Source organism: Triturus cristatus, chromosome 7 (assembly GCF_964204655.1).
Source record: "Triturus cristatus chromosome 7, aTriCri1.1, whole genome shotgun sequence".
NCBI lineage: Eukaryota > Metazoa > Chordata > Amphibia > Caudata > Salamandridae > Triturus > Triturus cristatus.
In genome coordinates, this window is record NC_140590.1 from 1,243,204,696 (window position 1) to 1,243,221,470 (window position 16,775).

The window sequence follows — 16,775 nt, forward strand, 5'->3', positions numbered from 1 at the left end:
AGCCGAATACCGGTCGGTAACGGCCGATTTTCGGTAATTATACCGTTACCGACCGGTATTTTGGCTTTTGAGATGTAGGGGGCTCATTTCTGCATTCGGTAATTTACCGAATCGGTAAAATTACCGAATCGGTAATTTTACCGATTCGGTAAATTCCGAATACAGAAATGAGATGTAGGGGGAGTGTGTGTGTGTGTTTTGGAGTCGGTATTTACCACCAACTATTAGTTGGTGGTAAATAATGAATGGATGTGTTTAAGCGTTTTAAAGCGCTTAGACGTGTGCAATGTGGCAGACATACATGCCCTTAGGGCATGTATGTGTGCCACATGTGCACACATGGCCGTCTCAGGGGTGCAACAGGGTGTCAATGTGACACCCTGCCACCCTTGCATGTGTTCCCCTAATTACCGAATCGGTATTTACCGATTCGGTAATGAGGCATACCTTCCCATCAATGGGAAGGTATGCCTCATTACCGAATCGGTAAATACCGATTCGGTAATTACCGACTTTTACCGAATCGGTAAATAATACCGACTCATTACCTACATATCATTTACCACTTCATAAATACCGAATCGGTAAAATTCGGTATTTATGAAGTGGTAAATGGGTCCCTACCTACATATGGCCCTTAGAGAGCATTTGCCATGATGGGCTGCTTGGCTCTGCCCTGCACTTTTATTTTTATCCATGAACTTGCATGTATTTTCAAAACTATAATACAATAATTTAGGGGCAAATTTTACCTAAAAAGAGAGCACATACAATTTGCATCAGGAAAATCCAGCCGCCACTATGGGGGGAAAGCATGCTACTTTACAGCAATGTAGTTTTCCAGGTTTCCCATAACTTTAACAACTCTGCCCCCAGCAAAAAAACAAAATAGTAACTATCACTTAGAAAATTTCAAAAACTGTGTTGAAAAATTGTTTTTTTACAACTCTGCCTGTACTGAGAGCTTGGAAAAAGGCAATCTTAGCATAGCAAACCTTTTGTTGATGCCATCTTTAGAACAAAAACACACATTTTCTTGCATAGCACTTCCCCACCACCAAAAAAAAATCCCCAAATTTGGTACACTTTGGCTATTTTCTCGGTTCCCTCTAGGGGAATCCACAGACCCTGCATATCTTTAGAATGCCCAACACGTGGGTGGGGAAAAGACGCAAATTTGGTCCGGATATCTTTTGTGGATAAAAAGTTATGGAAACTGAAGCACAAACTGCCTTCTCAGCAACAGAGTTCCTCATCCCCGCCATAGTGCTTCATGATTTCTCATACTTACGGGGAGAAGCAGTGGGCCGCAGAGAGCACCCACTGGTTGGCGATGAGTGATCCTCCACATTGGGGGTGACTGTTCACATAGATGCTGACCTGCCAGGGCCATGCCCCATCCTGCGCATCTTGTCCTCCTACAATCCGCGGTGAGACCAGTGGTGATCCACACACTGCGATAGGATCAAAGTTATCACAAGTGAATTTCAAGTCTTCTAACAAAAGGACCTTCAACAGAGTGCCAAATCCAACAGTGGTTTTCACTTAAGTCTAACCATGATGGTAACAGTTTTGAATTCAGAGTAGCCACACAGAGTAACAGCAGTAAGTAAGTTGCGAGCAAAAGTCAGAAATTAGAAATGCAGAATCCCAAATGCTCCACTGCCTTTTGTCTAGGTTCTCACTGTAGAAATACTTTATGTACACATGTGAAGAGCTGGACTTAGGGGTGTCCGATGACTGAATAGTGGGTTCTGTGTTATGTCTTCTGTCTCTCATTTAGCATAAAATGCAGCCTATCAGTTTTCATCCTGGTCTGCTATTTCTTTTTGCCCTTGTTTATTGAGTGCGACAGTCAGTCTGTACCAGATTTAGGTTGCGCCACGGATGAGGCTTAGGGTTGCTGCACTAATGCTGCAGGCAAATAAATGTATCTGTCATTGACCCTTCCCCTCTCGTGCTCCAAGTGAATGGTAAAACCCTTCCTTAATGGAGAAGCCACTGCGGCTTACAAAGTTCAGACCGCCTTGTATACCCAAGAATGTCCTGCTATCAGAGATTATAAAATGTTACCATAATCTAATTACCCACAAGCACATCTGTCTGAGAGAGGCCTATCATCGGGTGTTACACCTAACCCACTTCAGGAAGACCCTTTAGCTTGGTGATTAGCCCAAGCTCTGGAGCTATTGCTTTGGCATGGCGCAGAGCTTGAAGCTAGCTGTGAAGCCTGTGGCGTGGACCTCACTCTTACTTGTCTCATCAGAGGCCACCCCTGTGCAATCAGTGGCAGGCCCTGCTGTGTAACGGGGGCACAGTGTATGCAATCATTGACTATGCTGGGTGTTAGGGCAGCCCTTTCTCTTAAAAACATATACAACAACGTCATAAGAGTGACAAAGATTTTGCATATTTGAATACAAATGAGGTGAGCAATTGTGAGGTACACTGAACACCCCCATTACAGTCGCCAAAACCATGCAGGCTTGGACCACATGGGGCCCAGTGGTTGCCGACACAATGAAGAGGTGGTGGGGAGGGGCGAGGAGTGTGTGGGAGGGGTTTAATAATAAAAAAGTTTTTAAAAACCACTTACCTGGAGCTGCAGCTGCCTCCTGCGTTGCTTCTGTGTTCTCTTCCTGGTCCCAGGCTCCCAGCATACACTGGGACATACTCCCAGTGCAAACCCCGCGCTGCTCTCATGCTATGGGAGCAGCATGGGGATTGGTCTGGGCGGGCTGAAAAGAAGCTCCACTCAGACCAGGGAGTCTGTGGGGTTTCTACAGTCCGGATGTTCAATGCAGCCGGGTTGGAGAAACCTAAGTGCGCATGTATGTTTGGCCGGCATGAGCTGGCCAGCCAAACACACATGCCCACTTAGAGAGCACACATAGCACTCCTCCTTCCCCCTCCTATGCCTCAGCCCGCCCCTCCCTGAAAGCTCTGGCTCAGAGCTGGCAAGTGAAAAATAAAATGACTCAGGTAATCGTTTTATTTTTCACCTACAGGCTCAGAGCCCGTGGGGCGACACTCTTCCGCCATTGCAGAGAAGCGGACCCTAATGGGGCCAGAGATAAATTACTGCAATCATAGAGAAGTCAAATTGTCCCTGCATACTCAGTGAGTTATATACTGCCACTCACCGAGGGTTAAGAGAACTAAACAAACCCATACACCAGGCAACGCATGTAGATCTCGCACAGGAGGAGGAAGAAGTGGCGCACATGAAAAGAATAGACACCTCTGTCGAAAAGTTCAGTACAATTGTACAAGAGGCTCTGGCACCCATTTTATCTCGTTTTGTTTGTATAGAAGAGCGACTTGCCCAAGCACTGCAGGATTTAGAAAAGAATTTGGCAACCAACAAACAGAATGAAAGTGCCACCCAAGCTACTCAAGCTAGTAAAATAAATCAAAGCGTCCCTCTGGATAGGATGGCCCCTATAAGCTTAACTGCTACTTTAAGCGCTCTAAGTAAGAGGGTCTCTTGCCAAGAGCCCCCCCATAATAACCCTCTGCTTCAGTCATCATGGGAACCTGTGCCCCATGGGAATAACCAAAAGGTGGGACATGGGGTCACAAATCGATTAATATCAGGCCCGTTGCATGGGGATAGTTCTCCACGAGTAAACACAAATGTTAATGGCCTAGTGTAAGGTTTCCCAAGTGGGTGGAGGCGTAAAACACATATTGAATCTCCCCTCTGGCTGTAAACCATACACTCATGACGGGGATTCCCCATCTTCCCCCTAGTCACCAAGAAAGCTGTCAAAGCCTTATTAATAAATCAGCTCATTGGTGCTTTAAGAAAATGCCGTCCTAGATTAATTGGTTTGAATGTATGATCATGGCAAGGCGGCTGAGCTGGTTGGGTGACACGGCCAAATCTGTGGAAGGGGATTGTGTGGTGCTTAATTTTAGTGATGCCAGGTGTGTGCATTTTGCTTTGAAGCATCTTAGAGACACCCCTGGTGAATTAATAAAAGCTCATCCATTGGGTTTTTTCTATCCCCCCTTTCAGGGGACTATCTTGAGACAACAGCCGCCACGGTTAGACTTGAACACATATTCCTCTTCAAAGCCCTCTCCTTATACTCACCCGAACTGCTTTGATGCTCTCTCAGGACTTACTGAGATCGACTGACTGGTCAAATAATCTAGACAGCCAGTCGAGGAGAGAAGAATGGGCTTGCAACACATCACCCTAGAGAGAGACTCATATGAAGGTGACCCTGATATCAAAGGGCTTGTATATCCATCTAGCACCATTCCATATATATCCATCATTACAGATAAGAATCTAGACAACCCTGGAAACCCTTCCATCCCCCTTAAATCAACCCCGAAGGTTACCCCGTAGGAGAGGGTCCCGGCCTAGTAGCTTTTGCCACTACGTCTGCTACTAACAGTACACATGTGGTTTGGTTAATCTGGGACATACCACTCTTACCCTTAAGATAATTTGCTGGAACATTGCAGGAATTTGCCTCAAACTGATCAATGAGGTATGGTTAGAGTACATCAGGGGTTTTGACATTATCTGTCAACAGGAAACTTGGTACAGGGATGACATTGTGTTGGACGGTTATTGCTCTTTCACTATCTATGCAATACCTTCTCGGGCAGCGAGGGCTAAAGGAGGGTTGGTGTTGGTAATTTTGGTAAAATATGGGTCCATTAAAGTCTTTGGCGTAGGCTCTTCACCCTGGTATCAGCTAATTATGATTTCAAACTTGATACATGTTAAGATACTAGTGGTGAATTGATATTGTAACATCTTTAAACAAAATTCCCTGACATGTTATTGAAGCCTTGCAGGCTTAAATTACTAAAATCTTCGGGAAGTGGCAGCCATTGTGTATCTTCTGTGTGGGTGATTTTAATTGCACTACTTGTGAGTTAAGTGCCCGAGTCAGTGGGCTGTTGGACACAGAAGGTCAGCCCAAACCGCACTTTACCCACACACCGAGGGGCAAGGCCCTAAATTCCATCATCTTTGAGAATTACCCATGCCTTGTTAATAATTTGGTCTGTAGTTTTGCACCCCAGTGCCCCACATATGTTGGAGGTGGCAGGGAAAGAGTTATTGATTATATGATTATTTCAAGGATGTTTTTGTGTCGCTTGTCAGCGACTTCGAGGTGGAACCTGTCGTACTTTAATATTCGGGACCGCGTAGGGGACAGGGTCCTACCCCTGCCTATCTTGGTATTAGCGAACCGCAAATGGTAAATGCGGCATGTACGAGTGCTTCATATATCGTTCTAGCTGTGAACGCACTGTGTACACGTTATTCTGCTTCGCTACGCGGGTTCCATTTTGGAAGCGGTGGCCATCTTGTCATTGCCCTCACATAGGCTATAATGGAACAAATACGGGCCTCACAGTACATGTGCTTTCCCGTGACTTCTTGGTGACCTGGGCAGCTGGCTCTGCTGCCCTGGGTCAAACTGGTCTCCTTGAGCTCCCCTTCCTCCGTCCACCTGTGATTAACATCAGGGCTTGACCCATCATAAAACCCTTTCATTCTACACAAACCTCCGGCTAATCTCTTTCACACCTGCTTGTTCCTGCTTTATGACTTGTTTCCCAAAACAGGAGATGCTCATGTTTATTGGGGGGTCTATCAATATCAAATGTGGGATCTGAACCTTACTGTGTAAATCATTGTGGGCTGGCCGAACTGGAATGTGGGATGGTCATCATGACTCTGCTTTTTCGTTTGTAATGTATACATGTAATGGCTGTATCATAAAACCTAGGAATGTATGCTTGAGGCCAGAAAAAGGGTATTTAAGATGAAGTCCGTTCCTACGATTTTCAGCAGTCTCCTGAGAACATACACGCTGTTGTACTTCTAGGATACCTGTAATTGGTCTGCAGCCAATAAACGATTCTTTGACTTCACCCAGAAGACTCTGTGTTTCTGTAGGTCCGGAACAGGGTGAACCCAGAAGTCATAGGGTGTGTGCCCCTGCACCGCTGGGTCTAAAATACCCAGTACTTCAAACCTAATAATACCAGTGATCATAACCCCCTCACATTTTCTCTCAGTATAACAGCCCAGGTATGGAAGGGTGATGGTCGCCTGAGTCATTATAATCCTAATAAAGGGGTAAGATTAAATTGGGGTAAAATAAACCCCCCAATTTGAGGAAGACACTGTCAAATCAAATTATCACTCGATCATGAGTTGTCTACTACAAGATTCTTCCTCAGAGGAGATTGATTGGCAATTTGAGTTGATTTCTGTTCATGTAGCTAAGAGATTAACTAGAACGGTCCAGCTAAGGGAATCACAGGAGGTACGCTGGTTTAACACAGAATGCTCTAGGGCTCAAAAGAACCTTAAAATAGCCCTTCATGCTAGCCCGTGTGACAGAAATCAAATTGAAAGCATGAGGCAAACATACAAAACTACTATCAGCCAAAGAAAAGAAGAATTGAGGAGATTGACATGGGAAGACCTGGAGAAAGCTATTTCCCTTAAAGTCACTAAACGCTTTTGGGACATTATTAATCGCCCCTAATTTACAGACGTTGTGAGGCAGATGGATTCACTGATTTTGGAGTATATTTGGGAATCCTACTTTTCAGCTATATTTAATCCGAACTGCCTGCAGTTAGAGGAGAATAGTGGGGACCTGCCTCTAGATTTAAGCTCGGCCTCCCAATTAAGTTTATCCATCTCAGTATCCGAGGTTGAGGAGGCTGTAGCGAAGGGAATATGAGTGAAAGCCCCGGGCCCAGACAGGGTTCCACTTGATCTGTTCAAAAGTAATCCCAACCTCTGGGCACCCATATTGACTAATGTCTTTAAAGCAGTAGTGATTGGTCCCATCCCAGCAACCTGGAAGGAGGCCACTGTGGTTCCTGTTTTAAAAACGGCATAGGAATGACCCGGCTTGTTATAAGCGAATTTCCCTTATTGATGCCACAGTAAAGGTACTTTGAAGGATCGTCCTTGATCGACTGGAAGCTTCGGCAGCCCCCACGGGGGTCATGTCCAAAGCTCAATATGGTTTTGGGAGGGGACTGCGCACTACAGAGCAGTGTCTCAATTTGTCCCTGATTATTAGCAAGTATATGAGGGTCATGAAGGGTTCTATACACCTGGCCTTTATGGACTTGTCTAGTGCCTTTCATACAGTTAATCGGGAGAAATTGTGGGCACTAATGGGGAAAATGGGTGTTGAGGAAGCACTCATTTCCCTCCTACACATGTTACACACTAACACCACTGTTGCTATAAGATATGGCCCTCAAGGGAAAAAGACTAGGCCGATTGTTTCCACAGGTGTCCGGCAAGAGTGTATCTAAGCACCTTTTCTGTTTTTAATCTATACTAATGGCATAGAAGCATTTTTATTAGAAAAGGAATTTGATTTTACCCGAATTGGTGGCAATCCTGTCCCGCTACTATTATATGCGGATGACACAGTGCTAATGGCTTTGACAGCAAATAGTCTCCAAAAATCACTTAAAGCTTTTACGGATTTTATGTCGGCACTTGTTTGGATGGTTAATTTTATTAAATCGTATATTATGGTGTGTGGCCCCAAATTGACCAAAACTAGAAATTTTGCTGTAAGGGGTATGAACATTGATAAATTGATTAATCTTACCTATTTAGGAAACATATTTAATAATATGATGAATTGGGAACCACTTGTAACAGCAAGGCTGCAACACACAAGTAGGGTTGTGGAGTTTTTTTTCGTTTTGCTTGTAAGCTAGGACACAAGACGGTGACAGAGCTAGTCACCCTTTATAAAGCTAAATGCTTGTCTGCGGCAACTTATGGCGCAGGGGTGTGGGGCTGTTACAAAAGCCGCCAACTACAGGTTTTGGAAAATAAGTTTATAAAAAGGCTATTGATGACCCCGAGTAGTGCCCCCACACTCCTTTGCCATCGAGAGCTGGGGTTGGAGTTCTTAGAGGACCGTATAGGCATTGCCCCTTTGCTCCTATTGGCAAAATTTGGTTATTTGAGAAACTAATGTTCTCAAGGGAGGTGTTTAAAGATTGTATTAAACTGGATAGTGGCCTATCGATCCCTTGACTCCGATTTGTGAGAGATAAATTTCATGAGATAGGCTTGGGGCGTTTTTACGACAATCCTGATAGTATCCACACAAACGCAAAAGCCATTATCAAAGAGGTGCATTATTCCAGGGCAAATATGGGCTATACACAATCTGAGGTGACTGGTCTTTTATGCTTGTTCCCTGCCAAAGAGCAATTTTATTTAACTTTTACCACCAATGTACAGACACAAATTCTTTTAACTAGACTTCGTTTACACACTCTGCACTTTTTAGTGCCATTCCCAAGACAATCAGGATGGGCCGACAAACTTATACCATGCCCGTGTGACAATTTGGCAGCTCAGAGCACTTTGCACTTTATTTTATTCTGCCCCCTTTAAAAAGAGCCAAGAGGAACATTTCTAGCTCCGCCTCTAAGGGAAAACCGGCCTTGCACATACATTGAAGGTTTCAATCTGCTGTACTCCTTGGCCACTTCTGCTATTTACATTGTGGTTTCTAACTATATTAAAGTTGCAATGGCTATTAGAAAGCCTTATGAGCTATAGAAGCTGAATAGGCAGCTCAGAGCACCTTCTACTTTATTTTGTTTTGCCCCCTTTATAAAGAGCCAAGGCAAATTCTTTTTTAGCTACGCTTCTAAGGGAAAACCGGCCTTGCACATACATTGAAGGTGTCAATCTGCTGTACTCCTTGCTATTTGCATTGCAGTATCTAACTATATTAAAGTTGAAAAGACCATTAGAAAGTGTTATGAGCTATAGAAGCTGAATAGGAACATTGTAATCTTTTAATGCACAATATTTTATACCCTTGGAATTTTACGATCAGTGATATATTCTGCTGTGCTAGGTTATCTGTATTAGTATTATGGAGTATATGTTTTAATTGTTAGATTTCAATGATCTTTTCTCTTACTAATATTAACTACATTGTTTTACAAATATGTTATGAAATTTAAAATCCGTGATGTCTGTTTGTCAAACTTTTATGGTCCTTAGAGCCTAATAAAGTTATTTTGAATTGAATTGAGTTATATAGTGAGTTTTATGCTGCTACTGCAAACTAAAGTGATAATAAGCCTTGAATTCCTTTTAAGACATAACACTGCCTAGTCATCATTATTGCACATTATTCAATTGTTAAACCTAGTTCATTTTCAAAATGTACATCACCCTTCAGCCTTATCTGATCAAGCCTGCTACAGCTTTAAAGTCAAGGTCTAACAAGGCTGTACTTGGCTTCACTGAACTCACAACAGTCTCTGGTTCCTTTGGGACAATAGGATTGCCCAGTTGTCTGTGTTCCTAGGGTCTGACATGTACTAAACAAAACACAAGGCGGCACATTCTGTACTTAGTTTATCTCTTCTGCTACCTGAATGCATTTATTGCATTTCCCAAAGCAAATGGTAGCATAAAGCTCTAAAATAATGTTGCATGCCAACAAATCCTGAGCTTTCTTTTGCTAAATACTAGAAAGCATATTCTGGTAGGTGATAGAGACTAAAAACATGAGGCTCAGACAAGTCTTTGAATTAGGGGATTTTGAAGTTATTATTTCATGGCTAAAGGGGTTATTTAGAGTTTGGAGAGCTGTACTTTGCTCTGTCAGGGTGTTTTCCACTTGCTTGGCTGAGAGCTTTATGCCTTCAGAGAAGCCTCCATCAAAGCGCATTCTCTAAAGGCAATGTAGGTTTGCAGAGCAGCTGCTATTTTTCATGCTGCCTCTAAGGAATTTTCTTTAGTTCTTCAGAAGCAGACTCTAAAAGTGGGAGTATGTTTTTGAAAAACCAAACACTAATGACACTGACACCCTGGGACTATTCTCCCTGGTTGTGGGGGCATTTTTTCTTTTCAGTTCCGGACCATCAGGCTTCTACTGGCAGTCCTGAACAGAAAAAATGTACATCTGGAAACCCACCCTAAATAGGAAGGACAGTGTAAGGTGGTTACACCGATTAGTCGAAGTGTCAAGTCAAGTCAAAGATAGCTTTATTCGATTTCAATTGTTAAAACCATAAAAGCACATTAAAAATACATACATAAAAACACAATAGTAAGGATCGAAATACATCAGAATCTGAGTACTACATAATAGGGAAAACCTAAAACTGGGAAGCCAAAATTTAATTCATAGTGGATCTACATCGAATTGCAAATTTTAAAAACTTTGATACAGCACTAATGGTCAATTCATCTTCTAGTAGCAGCAGCTTTACATAAGCAGGTTTACACTGTCTTAAGCCCCTAATCTTAAGAAGTGGGATTGCTGGAGCAGAGTTTTCTGTTGAAAATGTATTGAGTTTTAAGCTCCAGTTTTGTTTATATGTTATGATTAAAATTACTAATTTATAATCACTAATTATTAGTTTTGTTAAAAGTCTTGATTAACCAACATTACTAATGAGAGAAACTACACGTGGGAATGCATTTATGTTGCTTAATAATATGTGCAACTTAATTAAACGAGTGTCGCAAAAGTGCTATTTGTTTCGAGTTTGCGCTTTTAAAAATAACGTGTGCTAATGCTTCTTTGTGTTGCAGACGGCTAGGTAATTACATACACATAAGGGTATTAGTGGGAATTAACACTGTATAATCATTATGATGTGGTAATGTTGTTTTGTGTTTCTTTTAATTAAGATGGTCCGTTTTGGCCTAAACCAAGATGGCTGCTATTTACAGCCTGCGCTCGAGTGATTGAAATTTGACGAGAGGCCTTGCTGAACATGGTTGAAAGTCACCTGACCACAGCCTCTGTCTGAATTAAAAAGTTTCCGTGAGGACAGCAGCTCTGGGCATGCTTCCAATTGTCCTTGGAGAAGAATAAAGCCACAATGGACAAAGATAAACCTGCGGTGGCTCTGCTATGGTACCAAGGAAGAGCATTCATAAATGTATCGCTTGCAAACTCGAGTTTCCTTCTTCCGTGTTTCTATTTTTGTGATTTTTCCTGAGCGGAGGTTTTCTAAATGTTACCAAGTGACATCCTTTCCTGCTCGCTCTGCTCAGCGGCTCAACGGACATTCAGAATTTGTTTGTTACTTTTATTTCGCTAGTTTTGTTATAAATATTTCTAGACTAGAGAGGGTCTGTAGAGATTTTTGAGACCACTTCTTCCTGAACCTATGTTCGTGAGGATCGTTGCTGATGCTGAGGACGGCAGCTCGAGAGACTTTACTGAGAGACCTGTCCTGACCCATTTAGCTAGAATAGGTAACTATGAGAATAATGATCTTGCTATTGATTGACTTTCATTTGAACTAATTTAGATAAACAACCATTTGTTTGAATTCCAGTGTCGGGTGGTTATTTCTTTGTCATTTATTGAGTTTCTAATGTTTTTCCTATGTTTAAAATCATGACTCAGGACAATATCTTTATGGTCGCATTGACCTCGTTTAGATGCAGATTGGTTTAGGTTTCTCTCCTATATTCAGTGTGGATAGAGTAATAGTGTGAATTTCAGTGTGATGGGCCCTAGCGTATGATGAGTGTATGTGCGTGCGACTGTAGGTTTACTCTGTCCGTGGAAGTAGGGAGAATTTATATGCGCCGATCTGCAGCAGTTTCCTGGTAGCAGTATGATGGTTAGATTATTGTCTTGATCTGATAGATTGCTTGTACATAGGCTTTTGATTTATTGATTTATTGATTGATGTTGGTATATGTACTAATACTATATGTTGAGGTCGTCGTATTGAGTTCTATGTAGTGTGTACGGCTTCTGGAACTTGGGAGCTGGTGACGGTTCCGTAGTAGGGCAGAGGGAAGTGAGTGCTGCTCTCGGGAAAGACGGGATTGTTGGCCCTGTACGTATGCGGGGAAAAACGTGTGACAATTGAAGTTGCGCGTCACATTGTCTGGGTTCGGAATCAGTGACATCGTCGCGTGTTACTATTAGAGATATATTTTCGGTATAAAAGGAGTGCGTATGGTAGCGAAGGTTATCTGTGAAACTCTGGTCTTAAGTCCCAGGGATCCGTAAGGTTTGCCGTTAAAGCTTATCGCTGGAGAAGTAATAGGTATTCTCTGAGCTTGTCTGAAGGACTGGGCAGAGGTAAGCGCTGCTTGGTTAACGTGTGTTATAATTCTGTAGTGGGACAGACTGTTCGCTGTTCTCGGGAAAGGCAGGATTCTGTGTGGTTGTGCTATATTTTTCTGGTGTGAAAGTGCGTGAATGTATGAGCATTTAGTTGATTGTAAGACTCTTTGGAGCAGTCCTAGAGGAAACAGTTAATGGATGCATGTTAGAAGGGCAGAGTAGAGGGATGTGCTACTGTGTCAACGAAAGTAATTATTCCGTAGTGGAGCAGAGGTAAGCGCTGTTCTAGAGAAAAGCGGGATTCTTGTGGAAAAGAATTTTCTTTACTATTCTGTGGTTAGCGAAGCTGACAATGGAGATGTTTATATGTTGTAACTAATAGATTTTGTAGAATCTGAGACGAAGTCTACTGAGAAAGCTTTTGTAAAGGAGGGGTAGACGAGTGACAGGAGACAGGAGTAGAAGCGACTTCAGCGACTACTGACGTCATACAGACCGCGTTGTGATTGGGTAGTGGATCAGAACAGTGCTCGCGCTGGGATTGGTGCGTTAGTGTGAGCCGCGCAGGGATTGGAAGGAGTACAGGGTGACGTAGACGCTCCAGGATTGGTGCGTTGGTGTGAGTCGCGCTGTTATTGGACAAAAGATCGTACAGTTGCGGAAGGACTAGAGAATATTGGTAAACGTTAAAATGTATTACCAACCTGAGGAAAAGAAGAAGAAATCCTTGTTCGGTAAAATTAAAAGATGGTTCGACAAGGATAAAAACATAATAACTAGAGAAGGTGAATTGCTACCTCCAACGAGAACTCCTGCATCCTTCATGGTTGCAAAATATGGGTATCATACCTGTATATGGTTAGATAACTGGGCTAAGTATACTAAAGAGGATGGTGTCTTAGCGTTCCCGGAACATGGTTCATTTAATCTGGCCGTGTTGAGAAATTTACGGGAAAAGATGATGTGTCTAGAGCCTAGACCAAGGCCGACACAGTTCGAGGCGTTGGTGGAATGGGAAGATGAGGTGTATGAGCGAGAAAAGCAGAGGAGTGGAGGCAACTATAGGTATATGTTCGGGAGGAAATATGATCGTGAAACTCATCATGATCGAATGAGGAGATGGCGAGATGCTAGTATGTCAGAGGGATTATATCCTATGAGGACAGTTGATGAGAAGGAAGAGAGGAAGGCTACAGAAAGGGTGCCTGATGCAGAAGTGAGAAGGTATGGGGCTAATGATTACGAGGATGAGGTCTTGGATGACATGATTTACAAGAGACCACCTCCATATAGACCAGAACCAGAAGAGAGCACGCCAGTTGCTACTCCGACAAGAGATACTTTGCGAATTGTGAAAACTGAGGTTGTGACACCTGATCTGAAAAGTGGTAGCTCTTTCACGGAAAGGGAGAGAGAGAGAGAGCGGGAGAGAGAGAATCGAATCAGTGACGAGAAAACAAGAGAATTAGCTAGAACCACATCTGAGCTGACTGAGAAAATTAGAGAGCTGACGAAAAATCTGGAAGCTGTTACAGTGCTGGTAACAATTGGTCCGGTTGTGCCGATTTTTGATAAGCAAAGAATGGGTGAAAATGGTTTGACAGTTCCCGTTTGATTGGCACTTGTACTTTGGAGGAATCAAGAATGAGAATGGGAGAAAATAATTCGAGACAGTCGAGACATGACACATGTAGTGGAGGATTAGATGTGCAGCCTAATTCAGGATTGAATACTGGTTGTTTGGGAGGAACGATTTTGGAACCACAGAGGATGGCAGAACAAGTGGGTGCAGTGAAAAAGTCTACAGAAATAACAGCTGAGGATTTGAATGATTGGTTGAAAGTTCTTCAAAAGAAGGATAAAGATTCACAGGCAATTGATGTAGCCAGGTTGCGCATAGAATTGGAGAAGCTTATTGCAGGAACAATTCCTACAGATATACTGAAAAACCATCATGATGGAGAGTTGTTATTCATGTGCAAGAGTATCACCTGGAGGGCAAAGAGTACACATGACAGGTTAAGAGCAATAGCGAGTGAACAAGGAGTTGACATGGATAAGGTGAAAGCTTTGCAGAAGCCTTACAGGGTGGATTTCTCCGACAAGGATATTGAGAATCTAAATGGTGCTGGCAGAACAGGACAGATTAAGGAAATGATTGCCTTATTGCGAAAATGGGGTGATGTGGAAAAGTGGAAGGATAGGTGGTACAAGAAAAGGGAAGATTCAGTGGACAGGACTTACTCAGCTTTTCCCATGAGAGAAAAAGAGAAAACAGTGGATGCTTATCCTATGAGAGAGATTCCTGGAGGAGGATATGTACATGTCCCATGGACTAGACAGGATATTTTGTCATTTACGAATGATTTCCCTCGACTGAGAGAAAAGCCCGTCGAGTGGTATAGGCAGGTAGATAGGTTTGTGAAATTGTCAAAAGTGCTGTGGATTGACCTGAATAGTCTGTTCGATATAATTGTTCCAGCAGACTTGTGGGCAGAGTGTAAAATAGTTGTAGATTGGCCTGCTAAGGAGTATCCAAGAGATCCGAAAACAGGAGCACCAGATCCAGAGGTTATGAAGAAATATGATCAGGTAATTGTGTTCCTGAAAAATAAAGTACCCCCGAAAGAGACAGATTGGGTTAAGATAGATCGAACACATCAGGAAGCGAAAGAATCAGTTCATGCTTTTTACGAAAGGCTGATACTGGCTTTTAAACAGTTCAGTGGAGATGAACACCTGGGTGATAAGGATTTGAGTCATTTTGTATACAGATTTGTATATGGCCTGAGACCTGAAATCAGCGAAAGAATACGTGAGCATACAGTTGATTGGCAGAGTAAAAAGATTGATGAAATCTTGAGACATGCAAAGTACTTTAGTGATGAGATTGAAGCAAAACAGAGAAAGCTGAAAGAGAAAGCAATGTGGGCACAGGTGAAGGTTGCTGAAAGACAAGAAGCGCAGTTGGTGGAACAGGCAAATAATCCAGGAAATAGGCCCAGATATGCAGGAAAAGGAAAGGGGAATTTAGAAGAAGCAAAGAAAAAGTTCCCTTGTCACAACTGTGGACAATTGGGGCATTGGAGATCCGAGTGTACCAATCCACCATTAGTGAGTAATGAAAATAAACCCTTAAATCAACAGGTGCAGAACGAGGGGTGTAATCATCAGCAGCAACAGCAGAAGGTTGTCAGACAGCAGAGTCAAGAGGCAAAACCGCCCTTGCCGCAGAATAGAGGGTCCCAAAAGTATAACCAGGACTCAGGATTCTACAATGATGAGCAGGTAAACAAACCGAGACGTTCAAACCCGGTACAGCAGTACTGGTTAAAAAATGAGGGGAGTGAGTCTGAAGGGGACTATTGACGGTGCCGAAGAGAGGAGGAAGAGTGCATACTTGGTGCAACTCTAGAAATAGACCAGGCAGGACCATTTGTAGATGGGAAAATAAATGGGGAGAGTGTTACTTTTTTGGTAGACACAGGAGCGACGAGATCAACTGTCAGGTCAGCAGATATTAGAAATCTTCCTCTCTCGGACGAAGCAATCCAAGTGGTTGGTGTAGCCAATACACAGATTAAGACTCGTCTTACCGGACCAGTAAGGGTAAGAATAGGGAAATTCTCAGACATGCACAGATTTGTAGTCTGTGACACTAGTCCAGTGAACTTGTTAGGTAGGGACCTATTGTGCAAGATGAATTGTACAATTTTTTGTACTCCGGATGGAATAGCTTTTGAGACACCAGATGAGGATGTTTTGTACCGGATGACTCTAGATAATAGAGAGAGTGAGATTGTTGGTACATATGCAGTGTTTAACCCAGATGATTTGCCTCAGGAGTTGAGACACACAGTGAAAACAGCAGTTTGGGATTTTACTGGAGAAGATGTGGGATTGATGAATAATGTAGATCCAGTGAAGATTTCAGTGCAAGAGGGGATTGTTTATCCTAATATTCCTCAGTACAGATTGACACCGGAAATAATTGAGGGAATTACTCCTATAATTGACAAGATGATTCAACAGGGTGTTTTGAGAGAGTTACTGAGTAGCCCGTGTAATTCACCGATAATGGGGCTAAAGAAACCTAATGGAAAGTTCAGGATTGTACAAGATTTGAGAAAAGTTAACAAAATTGTGGTGGCATGTTGTCCCATTGTGCCAAATCCGTCAGTGATTTTGTATCAGATTCCTCATGATGCTGAGTGGTACACAGTGATTGATTTGTGTCATGCTTTCTTTTCAATTCCATTGCATCATGACAGCCAGCCGATTTTTGCATTTCGGTTTGGACAGCGTATTTTAGCATGGTGTCGTATCCCACAGGGGTATACAGAGAGTCCTTCGATATTCAATAAGTTTTTGAAGAAGTCATTGGAGAGTTTGATCATGCCTGAAAGCTCAGTACTAGTGCAGTACATCGATGACCTATTTGTGGCATCGAAGACACGTGAAGCTTGTGAAGTAGATACCATAGCTTTACTGAATAATCTGGCAGATGGAGGGTTAAAGGTATCTCCAGCCAAATTGCAATTTTGCAAGAAAGAGGTGCATTATCTTAGACACAATATTGAAAAGGGTCTGAGAAAGGTGACCGATGACAGTATCAAAATTATCAGAGGAATGAGAGCCCCGATGACCCAGAGAGAAGTGAGGATGTTTCTGGGGATGGTG

At 42.8% G+C, this 16,775-nt stretch overlaps 1 protein-coding gene across 2 annotated transcripts in view; it reads right to left on the reverse strand.

The window, feature by feature from the left end:
- LOC146811706 (serine protease 27-like) overlaps nucleotides 1–16,775 on the reverse strand; it is a 229,576-nt gene that overhangs the window by 126,283 nt on the left and 86,518 nt on the right. For both annotated transcript variants that reach the window (XM_085618696.1, XM_085618697.1), the window contains exon 4: nucleotides 1,292–1,454. In XM_085618696.1, coding sequence (XP_085474822.1) covers nucleotides 1,292–1,454 — 163 coding nt within the window. The remainder of the gene's footprint in view (nucleotides 1–1,291; nucleotides 1,455–16,775) is intronic.